General features: G+C 36.3%; 1 protein-coding gene across 5 annotated transcripts; it reads right to left on the bottom strand.

The window, feature by feature from the left end:
• Positions 1-4732: 4732 nt before the first annotated feature.
• Positions 4733-24398, bottom strand: SALL3 (spalt like transcription factor 3). Of its 5 annotated transcripts, none has more exons than XM_072411547.1 (4): positions 23318-24398; positions 10321-13257; positions 9764-10104; positions 4733-7430 (listed from the first exon to the last, which is right to left on the bottom strand). In XM_072411547.1, the coding sequence occupies exons 1-4, from the start codon at positions 23394-23396 to the stop codon at positions 6999-7001; spliced, it is 3789 nt and encodes a 1262-aa protein (XP_072267648.1). In that variant the 5' UTR covers positions 23397-24398; the 3' UTR covers positions 4733-6998. The 5 variants fall into 5 exon arrangements, with proteins under 5 accessions (XP_072267648.1, XP_072267649.1, XP_072267650.1 ...); XM_072411548.1 differs by having other exon boundaries at positions 10321-13254; XM_072411549.1 differs by lacking the exon at positions 23318-24398 and adding an exon at positions 22512-22642.
• Between the last annotated feature and the right edge of the window lie 415 nt (positions 24399-24813).

Genomic DNA, 24813 nt, shown 5'->3' with positions numbered 1-24813 from the left:
TCAAGATATGGGGATCACGAGTTTAAAAACTTGTGAGGATTGAACATTTCGGTTGTTGTTTCATAAGTAAGGGCATCTAGGAGCCCAAAATTAAAAAGGGCAAATTAAGGACCCCCAGGGGCCACTTACATAGCAAGGAGCATTGGTGTGGGATCCCTACAATTTTTACCTACCTTTCACCAAACTATAATTGTAATGCTACGCTACATTTTTTGCTTCTGTTCCTTGAACACCAATTTATCTGGAATGGGGAGGTGCAGGAAACTGAAAATGTAGGTGCAAGTGGGGGACACTTGTATAACTGCCCCCCCTTTAAAGGTATTAGCATGGCATCATTAGAACATAAAAAAACTCTGCCCATCAAAACACACTGCCCTGTTACACATAACTGTAATGCGCCTGGGCGCACAAACCACAACCAACTCCAGATATCCTTCAATCAGGCTTTATTCAATGTCATAAAGCACAACAAGAGTTAAGTCCAAATAAGTACAAGAGGGTAAGGCAAAGACAGGTCAAGAACAATCCGAGGTCAGGGCAGGCAGCAGGCAGAATGGTCATTAACAATCTGAGGTCAGGGCAGGCAGAGTTCAAGCAGAGTCAGCTTCAGACCAGGTCGCTATGGAGATGACAAAAGGAGATAAACTTAAGCCAACACAAGGACGCACCCAAGCACACTATGTTAACAGAGGCTTATAGCGGGCAATGGTGTACAGGACAGGCTCTCCTTAAATGGCCAGAGTGACCAATGACCTTGCGCCACCTGGCGCCGTCTGATAGGAGACTAACTGAATCCCCTGCCGATTGGCCGCAGGGAATTCAAAACCCACTATGTCCCGCCCCGCGGCGAGGCAGCCGAGTGCCACGCCCTCGGAGGGTACAAGAGGGATGCATGGTAGCACGCGCACCTCTTCCCACAGCACCCCTAGGACGTGCACTACTTTGCACATGCAAAGGAGTGCAGAGAGCAGGAGTTTCAGTAACCACGTCTGAAGGGATGCAAGGGATGCCGCCTGGCTGAACAGTAGTTTGGCCAGGACGGATCCCTCCGCCTGCAGAGAGAGACACGCTGCGAGCAGAGCAGCAGCCTCGGCCATGCTGCCTGCTACAGCGGCGTCCCCCTCTGTGGCTGGGATCCCCAGGGACACCGCGGGCTCGCAGGACGGGTAAGTTCCTTACAATAACTGTCCACTTCCCTAACTTGAACTCTAATTTCTGTAGAACAGAGAGGTGCAGTTAAACAAAATTAGAGGTGCAAGTGGGGGAAACTTTCATCACCATGGCATCATTACAACATAAACTCTGCCCATAAAAACATACCTCCGTTCCATGACTTTACCTTACCAGTACCAGAGCCGCTGTGATTTGGATGAGCAGAGTTTTTTTTATGTTCTAATTATGTCATTGTGATGAAATTTTAGGGGGTGTTAGCCACAGACCCCACACATTTTTAGTTTCCAACACCTCTCCATTCCAAAGAAATTGGGGTTCCAGTGTTAGAAGTGGGTAGTAATGAGTAACAGGGCAGTGCGTTTGCCATAGTAATGCACCTACACTGCACCTACATTTTTAGTTTTGTACACCCCACTATTCTAGGTAAATTGGGATTCAAAGAAGAAAAGCAGACAGGGTAACATAGTATGACAGTTATAGATTTGTGACAGGTAGGTATCAATTTAGGGACCCCACCCCAATGCTCCTTGCTATGTAAGTAGCCCCGGAGGTCCCCCATTTGCATTTTTATTTAAGAATACCTAGGCTGTGCTGATTCTCCACGGGCTCTTATCAACAGCTGGAATCCTCGGAACTGATGACAGCAAAGAACAGAGCAGCCTCCCCATTGAGGATTAGAGCTGCTTCTAAGAGCTGGACCGAGTCGGCAGGGCAGCCGGGCGGCCCACCCACCAAAAAGGGTCTGGGGAGAACTATGCATGTAAAGTTCTAGGGCCAACACCACTGGGTATAGCTAACTGCATGACTAATGTATTATTCAGGTGTCTATAAGAATGGTATTCTAGAAATAGAAATAGCCACACCCTGGTCTTTTTTATTTCATTCACATTTTTTTAAAGAATGATAATGATAATGTAAAAGAACATTTAAAGATTAGTAATATTACAAAATCCTCCTTTTGCTGAAATGACAGAATAAGCCTAATTCACAACCCTAACTTACCAGGGAAGGTATACTAATTCCATAAAATTGACTATTTTTTTTAGTTGAATCCAGTACAGAATACATTTACAGTCATATGAAAACAAAAGTATCTTATACTGATGTTAAGGCTTATAAACTAACCCTGCTGTGTAATACCATGTATGTTTTTTGAAATTATGTTTCTGTTATTTTTTTGGACCACTGTATAATCATGGAAACATTTTAGTTTCTTTTATTTAAGGCTGAAATCTGAATTGTTCAAACACAGGGAACAGAACACTGTACTCTTATGTTCTTACATTAATCCTGCAGTCTTGCACATATTTCTTCCAGCTCTATGCCATAACCCTGAATGGAGCTTTGCCTCTGTGCAGTAGCTTCCTAAAATAAAATGTGAAGATTTCATGGCTAAAAATAAAGACCTTATCCTTGAGTTGAAACTTTAGAAATTGGGCCTGTAGTGTTTTACTACCCTGGTTTAATTTTATTCATAATCTCCCAGGATAGCATGACTGGTGTTTTCCAGCAAAGCAGGAAAGTGCTAAAGCAAATCTCACATTACAAACAATACTAGTCGTGTGGTTGCCATTAGAGCAGGTGATTGGTGATTCAAGAATAAATAGGTTGGTAAATCTTATTGCCTGTGGTAAATTGTTAATTCATTTCAATAGGAAGTGTTAACAACCAGGAACCAATACTAATGGCTGTTGGCACACAAGTGCTTTTCCTGCTTATATTTGTTTTAGTGGGTTCCATAGATAAATGTGTTTTGCCCAGTGATTTATTACTGGGTTTAGCATAGCAGATTTATGGATTTTACAGCTGCAAGCAGCATTTGAAGCTGAATGAATACAACTTATAATAATTTTATACATATATGGGTCTAGATCAAAACATAGGGGGGTAGAAGGGTCTGTAGCGAGTAAAAAAATCAGCTCTGAAATATTAAAGATCTGCTTTTTCTAGATTTATTCTGCTCCATTAAAACTCACTCAATTCTGACTGGTATAGAGAAGCAAAAGGCAGTCTGGTAAGACTTTTATAAAGTAAAAACTCATTTCATTACCTTAACTCATTACCAGGCCAACATTTTAGGCAAATGAGAATACCAGCATTCACTGGTGTACTCCTTATTGTTTCAAATTGGCAAATATGTAATACATGATTTAAAATTTTAAATAATACCTTTTCTGTTTCTTTTTCGAAAGGTTTAAAAAAAAATCACAGAATATAAAAAAATACCGAACAAGATAATGCCCAATCTTATATATATATGAAACTTTAAATATTTTTGGTTCTGGGTTGAGGTAACGTTTAAGCCCAAATTTACATCTATGAGGCTGTGACTGCATGTGGTGCCTCACTGCATCAAAAGTAGTTAAAAAATGTACAAACATTAGAAAATAACCCTCATGTTTAAAACACATAGCTACAGAATTACTTTAAATGCAACAAACCATGACTGTCATTCTATTTGAATATGCCAGATAAAAACTTAAATCTTTGCTGAAAAAATGTCGACAACCAAAACTATTTGATCGTAGCTCCATAACTGATATAGCTGCATTTGTTTTTTATTTCCTTGATTTCCACTTGATAATTCTATGAATAACACATTTACTGTCCTAGGGTGGCTTACTCTTTCTCTTTATTTATCTGAAAGGTTTTGTTGGTTGCAGGTAAATGTTGGGGGTGAGATGCAACCATTGTTTTTGTTTTTTATTGTCCCCCTGATTGTTCTATTAATTTTGATGCAAAAAAACAGCAGCCACACATTCCTGTTCATTCCTGGACATTTTCATGGTTCCTGGTTGACCACAGTGTTATACTGCAAACTCACGCTCATCCCAACTGCTCCAATATAACCAAATAGTAAGGTCTGAAATGGACCTTGCAATAGTCCACAGTAAAAAAAAAAAAAAAATCTTGAGTTCAATTACTGTAAAAAAAAAAGTTGTCTTTTACTATTTCTAGTCATGACAATTGACTTTAAATTTGGCCACCGTTAATTTTCTGTATGAATAAACAGGGTTTTTATTTTATTTTTATTTTTTCCGTGTACATTCTTAATTGAGATTACTACATTTTCTTATGAAACTAGTGAAAACTCTTTCATTTGGTCAGACAAAACAATGTTAATTTACTGAAGCATGTTCACTTTGTATAGTTTTTTTTTTAATCAATGCTAGTGAAGAAGATGAAATCTATGCCAACCATGTCCAAGGAAAATAAAAACAGACTTCACTAAAGGAGCCACCTCTAAGCCTTCGGAAAATCAACTCCTGTGTTCATGAAAGAAGATCTTCTCAGGTTTATAGCCAGAAATGCACAACAATGAAAAGTTCTTGTGTGACCTTAGCATTATGCGGATTATTACAGTAAATAGTCTCTTGATTTTGTGAACCTACACTATTGAAAAAAGTAAAGTACAGAATTTTTCGCAACAAACAACAGATTCATCTATTCAAATTAATAATTATGAAGCATGATGGTTTCACATTATCAGATGGTTTACTACTTATAAATTAGATTAATGTATATATTTCTAGGCTATTACAGAATTCAAGGAACACAATTCCAAAAAAATGCATCTTGCATTTTATTCAGTTTCATATCACAAAGAATTGACTGAACTAAGTCATCCATTAAGTTCAAGCCAGGAAGATGGAGTAGAAATACAAAATCTTAGTTTTAAGGCCCAAAGAATCCAATCAGACATTTAACTTTGTGTAGTATTGTAGTATGGAAATTTTTTTCTCTTTTAACACATTAAAAGCATTGGCCCGAAACTAATTCATGATAGGCATACCTGAAATTATCACTCAGCAGTTCTCTTTTGTACTACTGCATAGTTATTAATCGTTGCTTCAGTAATAGATGTTCTTCATTAGGCAGAAAAAAAGCTTGGGCAAGTAATAAACAAGACACACAGGGCGACCATTACTGGCCACAGATGTACCCTTCCGACTTCTTTGACAGTTTAATGACTAAGAAAGATATATTAGATAACATTTCTATACGTCTAAAAATCTGAATCCTATAATGACAGAGAGCAAATACTTTATTTTTTTAAGAGTTACAGTAAATAGTGTGGAATGTATTTCTGAAACTTAAAGGAAGCTAATCTTTTATATACAAAATATTACTGGAATCCACATTGTTTTTTATACAGTATTTGCTTGCAGGAATAAAAAGGCTATTTGTAATTAAAGGAGTATGTTTTACTTGATCTCAATGAACATGCTTTAAAAATCGAGTTAGGTATAGCACAATTTTATTTTTATTTTATTTCAATTTTTTTGGTATGTGCCTGCACATCTTTTAGTGTTTTGTGGACCACAGTAAAAATGACTCCTTTGGTATCAAAAACCCTGTAGTGTTTGATGCTCCCTCCATATACTTTTGATCTTTATGTATAAATGAGGTAGCAGAACATTTTCTGTTTTCATTTTTACCATACTGCAATGTAAAACCTTTTTGAGATTACTCTGCAAGATAGTGTAAAAATATTGTGGCATGACCGATAACCTAACATCTATAGTGGCTGCATTTATTCTTAGTTTATATTAACTAATGATCAGCTAGTTTTGTTAACAATATAAAGGCAGAAACAGAAACAAATAGTCAAAATGTTTTAAAATTGATTCTCATGCTTGCTTGAGAAAGAAAAGAAGCATGCAGGATTTAGATTGGAGATTTTTAAATTGTCAAGAACTGCTGCTTGTTACCCATTTAACTTTATTTTGTGCTATTTCTAAAATGCTCTGTAATATAGGCAAAATCAGATTGTACTTTTCAAAAGAAAGTGACAATAAAAGTAATAATGGCGAAATTATAACACATTTTTTTTTCATTTTTTTATGTATTTACTTCATTTGCCTTTTACCAAATTAACTAATTTTAAATAGTTTACATATGTATTATTTTCTTAATTCTAGACAAACTTGTACAAAATTCTAAAAGTGCAGTCATATAAATTAAGAGTTTGCAAGCACATTATACAAACATTACCCTTTATTGTACAGTGAAGTTAACATGGAGATTTGATTTTATTCACAGTTTCCTATGGTGTGAATGAAAAAAAAGTTTGTAAGCGGATTTTCAACCATTGAACTATTTCTCCACACAACATTTTCTCATTTATATTGAACAACTGTCCACATAGCAGCTACAAATATTTAAATAAAAGGATTTGTTACAGATACTCGCACAGGTAAAGCATGCTATCTTCCCAAATAAAATGTCACAATGTTGTCTGCATTGGAATAAACATCACTGGCTTATAGCAAACAGAACTTGCTAATAAAAAGGGCACAAATTTAGATGTACTTTGCTGTACAAAATTTCATTTAAGGTTGGGCATGTTTCTTTTGAGTACCCGCATAAAGTTATTATAAATACTACTGACAAGGATACTGTAATAATACACAGTATTCAGACATACTAAATTGAATATTTAGTACTGAATTAGAATCTTTACATACAAACTTCAAGTTTATCTCTAATGTGAACAAAACCAGCAAATATTTTGGAGTCATTTTTAAATGAGTTGAATTTTTCTGTTGTAAGGAAAGAAATAACTGTGTAGGCTGAACCAGCTTGTTATTCAACAAATTCAGTAACGTTAAACGGGGATACAAGTCCATTCCAGTCATTTTAAAAGGTGAAAGAAAGTACCATGCACAGTCCTGCAAAGACATCTCTTCCGCAACCACAACGTAAAGCATTTTTGGGAAGGGGACAGTATGTTTTGATAAATGTTCAAAAATCTGTACAATAAATAGTACAACACTCGATAAGTGGCTTAAGTCTTCCTTTTAACTCTCCTTTGCAAATAGCATTCAGTTTATGCCAATTTCCTTGTTCTCCTCAATAAACCTTGTGAATGGTCGATTTACAATGGAGTCAGTGCCCACTTTGTCCATACTAATGATAGGGGGGCTGCTGCCAGTACGTGATCGGTCCATTCCACTAGACAGGTTGCCTAATGGTGGGATTGCAGTTCCACCCAAGCTAACTGGGAGCTGGGGAATGCCTCCGTTCTGTATAACAGAAATCTCATTGTTTTTCATAGCCAGCCCATTTGTGATAGCAGCAGCATATTGGTTCCAAAAGCTGGGGTCAACATTCATTGCTCGAGCTGCCAAATCCTTTTGAAACATCTCTGAAAACTTCAGTGCATCTCCACCTAGCAAAGCCATAGGGTTTTCTACTGAAAGTCTACGGCCACGTCGGGCAGGGGCATTATTCCACATGTGAGTCCCCATATGGACCTATATTGGTAAAAGAAAGGAAAGAAAATAAAACACATTGATGACACATGTTCACATAAGCAGTAGATATGTATAAAATAATGACATTTGTAAAGCAGAGTGCAGTAATTTTGCTGTTTAGATTATTTTCCTGAAATCATCCAGTTTATAATACCTTTCATGAGTAATGGCCCGAAACATAAGTGCCTGCTACACAATTATATATGCGGATATCACCATCCGGATTTGTTGTAATCCGCAGGATGACATTGATGCTTAGGAAATGTAGATTATTGTCTTCTTACTCATTATTCAGATTTGTAGTTTCCATACTGTTCATTTTATATGGAACATTATTTTGGATTACAAAAATAGGCCTGGCAATTGTTCTAAAATATCTATGTGAGGCCTACAATTACATCTTGCAGGTGCACTAAATAATAAAGTCAAGTATTATTACATGTCTACTGCGGAACTTCCCTTTCTACACATATATATTGCAAAATGATAGAACATACAGTAGAAGGCAGCACAAACAAAGAACATTTATGTAAAGCAAAATATTTTCTCTCTTCTAAACCTTCAGAAAAAAGTGTAAGACATGCCATGGCTTGTTCAATATCCAGATGGCCGAGGAATCGTGCCTTGTACCTAGAGGGAGTTGGCAGTGGTGATCAACTCTGTGTATCTAAATCCCATAAATATTTAATTCACCAAAAGTAAAAAATAATAATTTAGCATAAACACATAAACAAGTTTAATTTAATCTATTTTCAAAAAAATGTCTCCTGAAGAGACCTTCCTAATAAAAAAAGATATTGTATAATGTTATAATAAAAAAATATGCAAAATATATTGTGTAATAAAATATAGTTATATCCTTTTAAACAACACACATTAAACAATGTTCATTATTTGTTTTTCATGAAAAAAACTGCCATATTTAAACTTTGTAAGCTTTGTAATATTTAAAAGTCTCTTTATATTCATTAAAAAGGGTAATGGGTTCAGTCAATTAGGTGCTCATAGTATGGTAAGATTCTAGACTCAAGGGGAGATTACATTTGCCAAGTATTCCTAATAGAAAAGTCTCCAAACTACATAACGATATTGCTGGTTTCTACACTTTTTGGAGATGACTACAAATTAACACACAGGATAGCGCATTGTGTCTGTTTAGGCTATTATACATTGTAAATGTTGTGTTCCTAAAAATGGAACGTTCAGTCCTTTAAACAATGGCATGCAGTTAGAGAGAAAAATTCTAAATCTTGTTGCTGTAAAATAAAAAAAAAAATATTGTGAGCTAAGCTGTTTGCATATGAAAAAAATATATATTTTTATGTTAGGCAAGCAAATTCAATATCTTTAAAGCCAGCATAGGAAAGAAAAAAAGCTAATAGCAATTAAATAGCTAGGGCAAATGTAGCTTAAAAATAAGGGTAAATATACTGTTTAATTAAAGAATGTGTATAATAAATCTAGCTACATGATAGCAATAGTTATGTAGAATGTAGTTTGCCAGGTTAAATAAAAAAAACCTTGAAAACATTACATTAAAGAAACTCTCTTTCTTACCCTGCAAGGGCACAATTGTAAATTAAACAAAATGTAATTTTACACATACACACAAAAGCATTGATATAAACCAGGTCGCCATTTAAATACAAGTTTACAATATGGAATTTGCAAGTAATAAATTCCCTCAGTGGTATTTTATTATTTACCAATATATTGCAAATATTAAAGCTCTATGCCATTATAAAAAAAAAAAACAGGTAGAATAGATTTTTAAATATATAAGTAGGTAATACTTTTTCTGCAAGACTTTAATTTATATCATGCAAATGAATTCACAAGGATCTAAGTAAACTGAGCAAAGTTAAAAAAATTGGGCTGGTTTACTAAAGAAGCTGTGAAATTCTGATACAATACATTTTAATATTATTCGTTTTGAAAAAAAAATATTTTTGAACACTTTAAATTTCTAGTAATGGTTGTAAAATTGAAGTGAAAATGCACACTATTTATACTGTGTAAAAATTCTTAACTCTTTTAGTAAATCAGCCATCATGAATTGGAAAATGCAGCTGCATATGGTTTATAGACTATATTATTTAACATTCAAGAGCTCATCTGCAGCATGTGCATACAGTATTCTCATACATATAAAGCATTTGGGGCACAAATAAACTTTCCTGACAGCTTTAAAAATGTTATTTTATCTGCATTATAAAATTCCAAAAACATTTGCAGCTATGCAAATGCTCACACATTCCCAATTTAACTGAGTTGACATTTTGCCCCAAAACTCTTATGGTTTCTTTTGTATGACTAGAGAGATGTCACCTTACCTTAAGATTCCCTTTTGTGGTAAATGCTCTACCACAGATTGTGCAACCAAATGGCTTTTCACCAGTATGAGTACGTTCATGTATCTGTAGTGCACTTGCTGAAGAGAAGGTCTTCCCACAGGAGTGACAGTTGTGTTGCTTGGGCGTTCGTCGTGGTGGGGGTGCCAGCATAGGAGTGATGCCTGGACTCATCGCTGTCTGTGGTGCAGCAGGAACCTGGATTCCGGCTGGAAGGTGGGGACCTTCACCCAGTGAGATCGGCTTGGTGTGACCATTCACTTCCATTTTGATCATGGCAGGCGCTGTGCTGGTGACCAGGCTAGTAGTGGTTTGGCTGGGACCTAGAGTAAAGTTGGGTTCAAATAACTGAGATGGGAGCTCTTTCAATTTGTGTGTCAGTAAGTGTTGTTTTAAATTACCCATAGTGGAACACCCACGACTGCAGACTGTACAAATATATGGTCGTTCTTTAGTATGGCTGCGGTAGTGAATTTCCAATGCACTTTTGCAAGCAAAAGGCTTGCCACAGATATTACAAACAGTACTTTTAAACTTACCACGTTCTCTGCTCAGGAACAGCAGGCTAAAAGGAGCCTCTTCTTTGATGATTGGTCTCCCAGGAGTCGTAGATGTCAGATCCAGTGCACCTTCATTTTCAGGAGTGGGATTAGGACTGTCTGGCTTTTCTGTTTTAAGCTGTAGTTCTGGTGGCTCTTCATGATTCACTGCATGTGGAGATTTTGATCTTATGCTTTCACTATGACTATGTGCAGGTGACAGAACCTGCATTGATGAAGAGGACTCAGACATTGCTGGACTGCCTGCGCTCTGGCTCTCCAGATCACCTGCTGCCGATGAAGAATCATTGCTCAAACGATCACTTTCACCAGAACCATTTTCTAAGTTTTTTAAACCAATAAACTGCTGAGTTGTCATGACAGAGTCAATCATTTTCATCTGATTTTCTAAAGCAGCAATACTTGAGATGACAGTGGGGGGTGAGGTTGGTGATTCAGAAAATGGTATTAGTGGTTTTGATGAATCAATTGGTGTATCTTTAAGGTCTAGATCATCGTCCATTGAATTATCATCAAAGTCCTCATCATAATTGCTCATTGTTTCAAGATTCTTTTCATCATAAGAAAGCTCAGAGTCCATTGCATCTTGGAAGCCCTCTGGTAATGGAGTATTTGGAATCTGTCCACCCATATGCATACGGATATGTTGCTGCAAAACAACGGCATTCGTAAACTTTTTCTGACAAATAGGACATGAATGTTGAACTCTTAGTGGTGGCTTTGCCCGATGAACACCAAAATGGGTTTTTAAATTGCCTTTAGTAGTAAATGCACGTCCACAAATTTTGCATTTAAATGGTCTTTCCCCAGTGTGTGTTCTGTAATGCATCTTAAGCGCACTCTGACAGCTAAGGACTCTGTGACAAATTACACACTGGTTTGGGTCTGTCATCTTCTTATCAATGTTCTCAACTAACTGTTGCAGTTTTGATGTTTCAGATGTTTGCATAGACTCCAGAAGCCCACCAAATGGAAATTTTGCCTTGAATGGATCAGACATTGCAGGAAGCACAGGGTTGGGGAGGCTTGTAGAAATACTGGTATCTGTAAGAGTGGTGATGGATGTAGTGACAGGAGAGGATACTTGTCCAGTTACAGGTTGCTCACCTGTTCTTGCCGCAGTAGGGGGTAACACAATGGGTTCAGTTTTTGTGACTGCAGTAGTTACTGTCTGACCTGATTGTTGAGATTCAGATGATGCTATCATGCAGGGCTCAGGATGGTTTATATTTGGTGACAAGGAGTTGCACTCGCTAGAAGTGGGAGATGGCCTTTGGGGTGACCTATTCATTGGGGTAATGCTTGGTGAATCACCATAGCTGTTAACACCTGGAATTGTGGGAGGAAGCTGCAACCCAATTGATGTTGGTATTGTTGGTAATACAGGTTTACTATCTAACCAGGTTGTGACTGGTTTTTCAGGAGGAAGAGACATTCCATACGGTATTCCAGTACTGGTTGGGACATTGTCTAGGTATTCTGGAACAGGGTATGGATTCATTTGAATATGGGGGTATTTTTCTTTATGTCTTTGAAAATGAACTTTAAGATTTCCTTTTGTGGAAAAGCGATTTCCACATATATTACATTTAAATGGCCTTTCACCTGTATGAGAACGTAGGTGAATTTGTAAAGCACTATCACTTCCGAAGACCTTGGCACAAAACCGGCATTTATGTTTAAAAAAGGGGTCTTCGGAGGTTGATTTTGTCTCAAATACTGATACGTTTGGTGGCTTTCCCTTACGATGTTTCATGAGTGCAGAAAGGGGATCTAAAGCATTAGCTGTTGCAGCTATGCTTACAAGTGGATTGGGGAAAATCACACTATTTGAGGAGCTCTGAGGTAGAAGAGGGCTTGGCAAACTTGAAGGTGAGGTTAGGATGCTTCCATGTCCAATAGCTGGAGGTGTTGTGGAGCTTTGTGAAAGAGATGAGCTGGTTGTAGTATTGGGTGCAGGACTAGGGGTTACGGATGTTGCTTTAACATTAGTTGATAAAGATGTGCTTGATTCAGTAGGTGTACAAGAGACAGAACGTGGTATATTTGGGGTACTTGCTCCAGAGGCAGGCTGTGATGTATGTTGTGGGTTCTCAAATGAGGGTGCTTGATTGCTAGGTACTGATCCTGGAAGTGTAGGTGGGACTACAGGTGTTAATTGTAAAGTTGTATGTGTGGTAAAACCCTGCAGCTGATTGGGCGTAGGAATTGGAGGATTTTGTGCTGGAACTGAAGAGGTCAACGGAGGACGCAGGGACTGACGATTCATAAGTGCCACCTGACTGCGTATTTGTTCAATGAGCTGCAGCTGGTGAATCTGTTGCTGTTGCAGCGCCATTAGTTGTTCTAGAATCATTGGAATAGCCATGGCAGTAGCTGCAGTGGCAGCACTTCCACCACCTACACACCGTACATTCTGTGAAAATTGTGCAACTGCCACCTTTGTACTTTGCAGAGTCTCTAATGTAACATTAGTGTTTGGCATATTGTAATTAGTCATGGAAGCTGGATCAGTTATCTGAGGTAGAGGAGTAGCATTGTTTGAGGTTTCTTGACTTGGGAAGTTCTTTTCTTCTGTGCTTTCAACCTCCATAGGTTCCTCTTCCTTTTCTATTTCTTTTACATCACAAGTGTCATTATTTTCTACCTGAACTGTTTCATCTGCTGCCTCACTCTCTTCGTGATCACTTTGAGAGCTTGCCGGAGAGGGCTCAGGAAATTCTTCTGGAGCTGTTGCTGCTATATCATCATTTACAATTAACACAAGAGGGTTTTTAGTGCAGGTCTTCTTGTGCTCTAAAAAGTCAGTCCATTTGAAGAACTCAGCACAGCATTTTTCACAAACGTTGGTCTCCTCGCTTCCACTTCGACTTTCATTCCCGCTATCACCATCATCTGGTCCTTCCCCAGGTACTGCTAAAAGTAAATGAAAAGATTGCGTAAGCTATTAAGCTGAAAGATAAACCACTCTACATCTGAAAATTTTGCACGAGTAAAATCAATATTTTTTATTTTGTACAAATTACCCCACTTCAACAATTTTCAAGCTCTGCGTTAGTATTCTATGAGTCCCTATACCTAGCTAATAATTTTCTTTGCACAATCCATCAAATTATGAAGCTCTATCAATTGTGGATACTGCTTCTTAATGAAATTCCATAGAAGACATTGATTTCCAATATTTTCATACAATTCACAGCAACCTTGTCTGTTGGGTACAAATCAAGCTTTTGATGGGCTCATTAGGATTCCCCTTTAGCATCAAGCTTCCTAATTTCCAGCAAAATTAGAGATGCCTTTGCCAGTTCAGTTAACATTGCTAAACTAATCTGTAACCTTTCAAACCTGAAGCAGTACCTGACAACATAAACTGAACCTCTTTTACTCAAATGTTGTCTCTGACTACATAGATGTATTATCTTTTTACTATGCTGGCACACATCAGATTCCATCTAATTATATGTAACTACTGCATCAACGGTAATATGTTTTACAGTTAGGTAACAATAATGCTAAAATAAAATAATAATAAAGAAAACTCAAGTCTAAATACTAGCTAGAAATAAATCTTGATAGTCAAAGTGTTAACATCAACTATGTTCTTAAGTAGTTAACATAACAACACTGCGATGACAAAGCCTATGACCTGAAAAAAAGTACATTAAACGAAATGTTACAGGACTAAAAATATGCAAAGTTTAAGGTAAGTGTGGTGGTTTCATTACAAGAATATAAGACAGTTAACTGCTAGTCCTCTTCAAAAATAATTTATGCTGTCAAATGCTATATTTTGTTACCAGAAAAGTAAAATTACATGTTATTGCAACTAAGCGTTGAGTTCACACATTTGTGAACAAACTAAGAATTACATATTTTAAATACATTTCTACTGACATGTTTAAACATAAGTATGCTCTAGTCAGACACACGTTTTGTACCTATTTTCATCTATTCTTATAGAAAGGCTCTGTAAATTATATGCTTGTGCCATTGTAGAAAACCCACTAATTGGTTACACATGTTTAATTACTGTTGTAGGCAGTCACTTCCTCTGACTTGCGTTACCCTCTTGTGCTGAATAACAAGCATGTTTAATGAACAGAATTCTAATTCACACCTGATCAAATAAATAGCTGTGTTGGAATGAGAAATGAACATATAAAAAAATCTAGTATTTTAAACTGCTAAATAGTAAAGCACACTTAATGTTTAGTAACTTCAATTTGCTTGTCTGGATATAACAGACAAATAACATTTTTTCGTCTAACAAAATAAAAAGCAGCAGCAACAGACATTACATGGAGCAGTATAGTAGGGAGGAATCTACATATTTTTAAGCACTGTATCATACTCTGTTATGACATGTTATTGGTAAAGTATTTTTTCTTACTGATAGTCTTACAATTGAATATGACATTTTTTTAATATTTATATCCTAGGAAGTTTACAAGAAAAATGTATTTATTATAACAAACTCAGAACACAGAAATAATTGTGATGTATTTTTTTTTTTATCCAAAATAATTACAATTAAATTTATAATAAAATACCTGGGCATCATTAACCATTATGGGGATATATAAAATAATATAAAAATTATACCAATTACCCAAACAAAATTTAATATAAAAAATAATATTTTGGGAAGTGTGTATTTATTGTTGACATGAAAAGTATTCAAATACAATCTATCTATCTATCTATCGATCTATCTATATATGGATAGATCTAGATATATTGAATTAAAAATTACTAATTTTTACTACAAAAAATTATTCAATTGTTCTCAGGGTATATCTTGATCTGACAGCAGTATATATATTTTACTGTCACATCCAAATATAATAAGCTGCAAAAATGTAAATATGAAAACTAAGATTTAACTAAATGTGATATACTTTGCAATAAAATAAAATAGAAAATGACAAATGTTTATTGTCAAGAAAAAAGAAATAATAAAAATCATTTACTGCATTCATTTGTACTGTAAACTAGTCAGGTTCCTTTCAGATCTGCTTATGAAGTTACAATGTGTGTAACCCTGTGAGCAGCTGTGCTGCATTTTTTAAATCAAACACACTATCATGTTCAGAATTGGTCACTCAGAATTGCCTTTTTACAGCAATTTAAAAATACAAGAGGCATGTTTTTCTTCAAGTGGTTTCCTGTGGAATTGGATGAATTAACACTGCCGGACTTGTTTTGATTTTTAATGTATTCTTGTAAAACAGTAGTGTGCCGATTTACCTTTCTGTACATGCACATGAAATCCACAGCAGTGGACATCATACACATATAGATGCCAACTTCACCAGGCTGTGAAAGTATTCTAAAAACTATAAAAAATATATAAACTATAAAGACCCCAGAACATAATATAAAAGGTATACAAACAAGAAATATTTATATTTTAAAATACAGTTCTAGATATTCAGCCAATGTTTTCATAATTAGAAAAGCAGAATTTAAATGTAACAATAAAATATAATATTGCACAGTTTAAACCCCTATTTGATGAATAGCATAGAAACAGTTTATATTCAAATTTTTTATAATAAAATATATATATATATATTTATGTTTTTTGAGCACATAGTAAGTAGTCCCCCATTTTACCTAAATGAATTTCAACTATTCTTTTTATTTACAGCTTTAAAGAAAGGAACATTACGCAGAAAGCCACAGCCAATACAGGTATTAGGATCAGCTGTACTTTCCATTAAGTTAAGTAAAATTTGAGTAAGTGAGAAGTGTCATAGACACTAAAGAACACTATGTTTAGCAGGCCTGTTTAATATTTAATTGCTACTGCTGGTCTTAATGGACTAAATAAAAGCTGATATAGCAATATCTTATTTGAGCAGCAGGTATAGTACAGTGAAAGTATTTTTGTTTGTTGCGCACACACAAAAAAGAAAAGTGAAGCCATTTGGAAATTGAGAGATCATTGCACTAACAAACAGTAAAGGCCTCTCTAGTGTGGTCTAGGAAAAAAGAAAGGGCCACACACTAAAATTTCTGCTAGCCAAACGAAAATGTTTGCATGGTGCTGAATTAGTAAATATATTTACAAGTTACTCCAATAGATGTGTAAAGTATATCACGTTGACAGTTTTACCTCTGCATGCCAATGAGCAACATACTGCGTTTTACTTGTCTATCTATGTGCTATTTGATTGTAAGCTCCTACAACTAATAAACAGTGACTTAATTTAACTAAAATTTAACAATTCTGTATGTTTGATAGTAAAAAATATTGTGGTTTTAAATATAAAAAATACAAAAAAAATTGTAATTATCCTGTTACCAAATTGACCATAAACAATGTTAGTTACATAACCGGTTACACATTTTTTTAAAATCAGTTGTTACTTTTATTTCATCTGTTTATTTCTGTGATTTTTCCATCGCACGCTGCTCTCTTACAAATTACAGAAGAGTTAAAGAAAAATTAGCCATAGGAATATTTGGAGCATTTGAACTGTTAGGCCCTTCAGAAATAAACTGGTAATAAAATGATTTCTCTGTATTTAGTAAACTGGATATTGCATTTGATTTGGATATTAGATAATGCATTTGATTCTCGAACAAAAATGAAATTAATACAGAAATCAGTGTATGTAACAAAACATGCTGAGCTAAAAAAAATCAGTTATGTTATGAAAGATCATGACATTGTAGAGCAGCCTGAGACCCTACAGAAATCGTGTACATTTTTAAATTCATCTTGCCAAGGCTAAGTAATCAGCTATGGAAAAACTAATTTTTCTGCATCTTTTAATTAAATGGCTGACATACATACAGGAAGGAGTTGGAAATCCTTGCACAGCTCCATACCTGGGCACGGCGGATTATTATTCAAAATGGCTGAATTCTAAGTGAATTCTTTAGCACCTTGTAACATTAATGTACACAATACCAGACTCAGATACTTTATCTAATTGGAAAATTGCTGCATGTCAAATGTGCTCTTTTATATTCAACAAATTCTAAAAAAATGTAAAATTTCAAACAAACGTAATCATACCCTCCAACTTTTACATATGTAGGTGCATGCAGCCAGATAAAGAAAAACAGATCTGACATATAACTGAACTGCATAAACATGGAAGTCTATAGGTATACCTACATTTAGTAGAGTCCACTGAACAGGCCACATTGCTCTATACCTTTCCTGAGAGTTTGCAAAGCCCAGTGAAATGCAGGCATGAAATCAATAAGGAATAGGACTACATGCACACATGATAAGCCTAGCGTTCATTTTCGGCATAGAAAGAAAAAAACATCCATACGGTTCTTAGTTGTAAAGTGTTCCTTGGAGAATTCACAGAAGTATATTTCGGATATATGTTTCAAGTGCTGCTGTTTCAATATGACTTTGTTTCCTGAACTGGAAGTTTCTGAGTTCTAGAAAACTGAGGGCATTTTGTTTTCTTGCAAATTAATTCTTTTTAACTCTTTATGATGGCTGTGATTCCCATAAAAGAAGATGAATTATCACATACAGAGCCCAAGCTGTGAAACAGGAGGAGACAAATAGAGACCCCTACTGTGTTCAACAATGTAGATGAAATTCCAGACTCAATAGAAATTTTTGCCCTCTTTCAAAGACCACAATGGCTGTCAACATGACAGTGAACAGTGGAGGGCACTATTGCTATGCACAATGTTATAGACCTAGCATATTTAGATTAATCTATTCAGTGGCCTAAATCTCAGAATTTGTTAAGTAACAACCACCTGTGGCATAGTCACCAACTGTCTTCTATTTTTTTCCAACATTTGCAGTTTGTACTCATGAAAGCCATCCATTAGCTATTTAAACACTATGCAAACAGAGATAAGTTTAGGATGCCATTATCGGCATCTTTCCAAATTACAAATAAAATATTTTAAACTATTTAATCTTTCATTTAGTTCTAGTGATCCTTTCTCTCGATATTTAGTAGAGTTTCCACCAACAACAAACATGATGATCATGCGATTTTGTAAAGTAGCAATACAAAAATAACTAAAATAGACAGAATTTTTTTATGCATGTAAATATAAAATTATGAAATCATTGCAGCTACATAATTCTAATTATATTTTAGAAGATAAATAGATTCATTTGGTTACATTTTGTTTTAGTAATTGGTTTGATAAATGAAATAATTTCATATTTTATATTAATTGTAGTTTTAACTGTATAATAAATATTTAAATATCAGCCTATTCATTTTCACAATACCTTCAGGGTTCACAGTTTATCAGAAAAAGCCCCAAGCTTAATTTAATCTGACAATGAAAAATTCTAATTACGTACACGATATCGTGTACATTTAAAAAGATGTATCGAATGCATGGCTTGTGGGGTTTAAAATGCAAATTCATGTATTAATTGTTTCAAAATTTTAAACATTATCATTATTCGTATTTGTGAACCTAGCCGTGCTGCAAGCATCAATTATATGTCAGTATTGGAAGTGTTAATCCAATGGCCTTATGTCAAAAAAGGAGCCTAATAATTTATGATTACTACTAATTATTGGAAAACCTAAAAGGCATTCAGCACAGCTGTACATACAAAAAATGTGCATTGTATTTTAGAATACATAGAGAAAAAAGTAATAACAAAAAAACCCACAAAATAAAACAGCATAAAGTAGTATGATACAAAATCATCCCAGGATTAATCTATAAAACAAAACTTAAAAAAAATGCTACATACACTTTGGGACAAATTAAGTTGTTACTAAAAATTGTAAGTGAAGCTGAAAAGGTTCTGATTTTCCTATCCATGTTAGCACACAAATTAAAAGGCGCAGAGTGAATAAGGTTTCCTGTTTAAACGCTTCTTTTTAAGAAGATCGGCACATGTTAATCTGTGTTGCATGTAGCTAGATCTCTAGGTAACACTCAAGTCTAGTGTTATCACAACTGAAGCAACCATGCTGCCAAGGTCAACTGCACAGATGTACTAATTGTATTATGAGCTTGACATCTAGTGGCCACCCCTGGCAGGGCAAAACAGGCAAAGGTTAAATCAGCCAGCCTTGTCAAAGCACTTCTAAACACCCACCCTCAGGGACAAGCCATTGGAAACCTGTTGGCACTTCATGCAGTCCCACCTTTTCAATGTCACCAAACAAAATGAATCTCTAGTGTGTGTTGGCCATTAACACTTGGAAACTGAACACAAATGACAATATTGAAACATTTCAAATTGTCGCATGAATCTTAAAAAGGATGATTAAAATGTTAACTTGCAATCAAAATGTATAAATGGAAAACGGATGAATTGTAAATATCAACAATTATTTTGTGCAAAACAAAATTAGACTGATTTATTTAAAACTAAAACATACTGATATTTAGTATTAGTCCACTGTGTTAATCTATAAGAATATACAATAATATATTCTATATCCAATACATTTTATTGATACAAATAAACTTTAGAAAATAATATTTTTTAATAAAACTCATGAAATTATTTCGATTAAGTGTACCTCTAACAGTACATTGTTATAATATATTAGTATATTCTAAAATCTATAATAGCATATCTTATTAATAATAACACCATGTTTAAATGTTACAAATATAATTGTAATGTCACACATTTTACAAAATGAACAAATTAAAACGATATTTTTCACTGAGCAGATTTCTGGATTATTTAATGTATTTCTTATTAATGTTTTTTTCAATCTACAATTCTTCAATTTCGTCTATATATTTTTTCTTATTTTAGAAACATATAGATTTAACTAACACAGCTGATGTTCAATATCCTTCTGGCCACTTTAAGATCAATAGGAAGACTATGCCAGGATTAGCTCTACATGATGAGGAAACCTGACCCACTTTTACCACATTTCACTCACAATGCATATAAAAATAATCACTTGTTTTACAAATTTCTAATTGTTATTGCTCTGCTTTTCACCTCTGCACTAACCAGTGAAACTGAAACACTGCTTTAACAACAAATGCCTTATGTAAAAGTTTTTTTCTCTTGTTGCTCAGACTATAGCATCTCATTGTTATTCAGCATTCATCAGAGTCCTCTAAGAATGACAAAAAAGATGCTTGTCTCTAGCTGTAATGTAAACGAGCTTAAATTCTTCCTCTTCCTAAAGCTGACTGACTCTTTCCATGCTGATGGAAACAAATATGTAATGGTAGCTGCTTTAAGCGACACTTACTTTGACTATCTACACTTTGTTGAAATTAAAACGCCTTTATTCCAAGTCGCAATAAATAAAAACAAAACATGTCTACATCCATTCCATATTAATCTGAAATATTATCCTAGCAGCAATCTGGATTTTATTATTTGAACATCAGAAATGTTCCATGTAGACCACATTAAAACAGTTTAAATGTTGTGTTATAATTGTAGTTAAAAAAGAAAAACATTCCCAGTTACCAGTTTGTAAGGCTTAGAGGAATACTACATAATCATTTTGTACATGTGGTTAATTCACAGTTGTTCATAAATTTGTGCTACTTGGTTTTTGTTAGAATATATTATTTATCACCTATATATTTAGTAAATACGTACTACATTATTCTTAAAAAAATAAAAACATATTTAAAACAGCAGGACAATATATTAGATATAATATATTTATTATTGTATATATATATATATATATATATATACATATATATTTATATTGTATTTTTAAAAAATATCAATAATCTTATATTTGACAATTATTTTAAATATTCTCTTTAACAGAGAATGTAAAACAAGGATAATACGTAAATATATTTGTTCACAAAGTTGGTTGTTAGTTGCTATTTATGGGAACTTTAAAACGTTTCTAATATACCTTTCAAAGAACTGGAATACAAAGTATCGCAGAAAGAAAATATTGACATGTTTTTAAAATAGTTAATTTAACAATGCTTCTGTTTCTGTGTTTTTCTCAATAAACTTACGCTATAAGAGCTTCCAAAGTTTACCTAGTCTATACAACTGTGCAGAATATTCCAAATTTCCAGTTTTATCCTGATCGTGTTTGATTGAATTTTGGGATTTAGCTTTACTTAATGAGAGAGGGTTTATAAGAGCGTGGTCTGCAGTTTTTTGAATTATTTAGTTTCATTTTTTAGACTACTTTTGAAAAGAGATTTGAGCTATTCAAAGCTCACAATAATCAAGCTTCAAAAAATTCTCACTGGGATGCAATGTAGCCCTTTTGATGGAAAGGCTGTCTTTCTCATTCTGCAGAAATAAATCCATTCATTTGATCATGTAGTCATTGAGTGCAATACAAAACAAACCAAGTGTAAGAAATGCTTAGTGATGAAGTAAACAGAAAACCATTTCCATGACAAAAAGATCCTTTTGCTCCTAATCTAGCCACCATATGCAAGCGTTTCTTTTTAGCATATCTCCTGCTCTAATCTCTAGTGACACAGCTACACAGATAAGACTCACTCTGACCATAAAAAAAAAAAAAGTTTCCAAGAAAGATACTTTCTTCAACAAATCCAGGAAATTCTTCTGAAGCCTGACAATGACTTGTTCTGTTTGGTGAAATAAAAGAGAGCATCTGGGAACCGCAGCCTCAAAGGATATGCACCAAGGCCTTTCCTCCCCATCTCTCCTCTGTTATTAGTGAGGGATGATAGGGCCACTCAGAAGGCAGATGTATATGCCCTAAAAGCAGAATGCCTAAGATAATCATTACAGTACTTGTATTTACAAAGTTTGGAGCATCTTCAGCTGAACCAGATGTCACTATTTGGAAAAGTTCTACATTACCAGTCAATTTTAAGCTTATTATATGTTTAATAGATAGGCTACCTAAATATTTTTGGCCTCATTGTTGGCAGTAAGTAATCAGAGCAAATCAGTAAATTTTAAACCTAAAATATATCAAGAAGTTGTAGTAGCATTAAATGTTTCAAAGTTAGGTAATGTGTGTCAATAGTTGGGAATGTGTAGAGGTGGCACCCTGTGTCAGCTGAATGCCAGTGTGGTGCTGGCAGCAGGTAAAAGGAGAGTTGTAGGAGCAGTAGCCCATGCAGGACCTCCCTTACTCCTCAAAGAGATCTCTGTCTTCCATTCCCACCTCCCCCTGTCCCTTCTAACCCTTTAACCATTCTCAGCTTTTCAATAACAAAACCCCCCAAGTAGCCCCAAACAAACATTAGCAGCACAGGATCCTCACCTTTGGTTGAACCTGGGAGCAGCTCCCCAGCAGTGAGTGCCGTGGCAGGCATTGAAGCTACCTCTTCTTGTGTGTGCGCACATGAGAATGCACAATGTTTCCGGAAAGGCTTTCACAAGCCTCGATCTTTCTCCATCCCCAAAACAAGATCAGCAAAGCCCCCCTCCTCCTCCTCCCTTCTCTATTCCCCCAGTACTTGCAGTTGAAGGACACAGACTGGGATAGATACGAGCTCCCGCTGCTCAGTGGACGTTTCGCAGCTAGTCTTGCTTCTCCAGCAATGAGAGGTCAACACAATACCCAGCAAGTACACCTACCCCCTGCTAGTACCTACAGCACATCTACTTGGCCATCCCTAGCAATCCCTACTGCTGTGCCCTTTTGTTGTGCTGTGCAGGTGGACTACTGCTAAACTTCTCACACATCCTACAGGGCTGGCTTTCAAAAAGGAATGTCAATATTAGGTCCAGGCTAATAAAAAGCTTCTTTATACTCACAATATTGGAATGTGTACAAGTAATAAAACATGGGAAAAAAACACTACCTATCCTGAAATGCATGGGGGTGCAACCCTTTAAACCTAAAACTAGTATTTGTAGAGTAAAACATTGTATGGACATGTAGAGGTCAGGGAAACTAACAAATGCAGAATGAGAAGTAGCAACACAAGCACCACAAATGTCCTTAAATCCTATAATAAAAGTAGTGTGATCCTGCTGGAAGAAGTGAAGGAAAGTGTCAGTGTGGCTGTACAAGTGCCATGGCAGTGATGTAGAAGTGAGCAGACAAGCTAGCCCCCCACTTACCGTTATCAGGGAGCACCTCAGTCCCGATGTCCTCGTCTGATTTCAGATGCTGGGGCTTGGCTTGCTTTCTACGAGACATGCTGCTGCTGGGAGCTGGGACTCGTTTCTGCTTTTTTGCAGATACATCAGTGGCAAATAAAAAAAAAATTGTTCACAAATAGTCGAGTTGCAAAATTACGGAAATTAGCTGGTGTCGGTGCGGCGTGGATTGCGCATGTCGGTATATAATTGTGATGGTGAATAATGCATCGCGATTAGCGGCGGGGGTGAGAGGGGATTGGCTCGGGGCCAGGGGACACAGACTGCATATGGAAATGAGGGATGGGCTCCAGCAATTAGCTGCCTCGCTCCTCCAGCTGATGAGTCTCCCTTGCAGCAGGCAGCACCGCGCAGCGCTCCGCCACCCCGGCTCCTCTTCTTCTGGGCGCCCACATATGGAGCATCACTTTTTGGGGAAGGTCACTCTCCTGCTTCCCTTTCCCCTGTCTCTCTCTCTTTTCCCCCCTCCCTAAGTTATTTTATTTGGGTTTCTCTGACACACTCCACCCCCGGATCTAATCTCCTGACCCTTGATGTTCTTTGTCTGACTCCATCTAGGACTGCGCTCTGCGTCTCATCCAGCGCAGGGAAAGTTTGTTGTGTAGTTCTTGAAACTTCCTCCCCGCCCCTTCTCACTGCTCCCAGCGCACGACCTTGTCTTGTAATGCCTTTCACCTTCCTTTCCTCTTCATGGCAATGGAGTTGACTTGCTGCGGTCCAACTTTGACAGTTTATCCATCGATCCAAGGAGGGGAGAAGGAGGAGGAGCAGGGGGGCAATAATATGTATTTCTTTATTTATTGGGGGCTGCAGAGTGATTGATCTGTGCCATGGGACGAGGATGGAAGAGATGAGGGGAACAAGGATCAATGTAGAATTGATCTGTGCAGGTGGGGTCCCCTCTTTTTTTTAATCTGCTGTGCCCAGGCTGGGAGGATTTGTTACAAAGCTGCGTCTTGAAACTGCTGCTGCTGTGTGTGCTAAGTCACTTGCTGCACACTGCCTGTATCCTCCGATGTCAGCCGCTTGCTTGGACCCTGTGATCGGCTCCTTCTCACCTCCTGTCTGCCCCAGCAGAGGAGGGGGAGGGTCCTGATGGCTTATGCTGTGGGTGGTGGACTAGGATGGGAGGGGAGCCAGGTTAGGAGAAATAAAAAAAAAAATCAGAAGTGAAGCACTTGTAGGGATCACCCTCCCCTCTCACACGCGCTCATCAGGGGCGTATGTTGGCCATTGAGAGTGGGTGTTAGAGGATTTCCCAGCTACTAATATGGAGCATGTGCTAGCAGACAGTAGACATCAGGTAGCTGGATCCGACACCCACTTGATAGGCTCATTTGGCAAGGTACCTGAGCTTTCATCCTCCCCAATACATTGATGGATACAGGGCTGCTTCTAGTCCCACCCTATGTAACTCTATCTGCATGGCACCCACTCTGCTGAAGCTCCAAACTTCT

This window comes from Pyxicephalus adspersus, chromosome 5, assembly GCF_032062135.1.
Source record: "Pyxicephalus adspersus chromosome 5, UCB_Pads_2.0, whole genome shotgun sequence".
Classification (NCBI taxonomy): Eukaryota; Metazoa; Chordata; class Amphibia; order Anura; family Pyxicephalidae; genus Pyxicephalus; species Pyxicephalus adspersus.
Note: the sequence above shows the minus strand (reverse complement) of the source record. Positions and strands in the feature narration are given on the sequence as shown.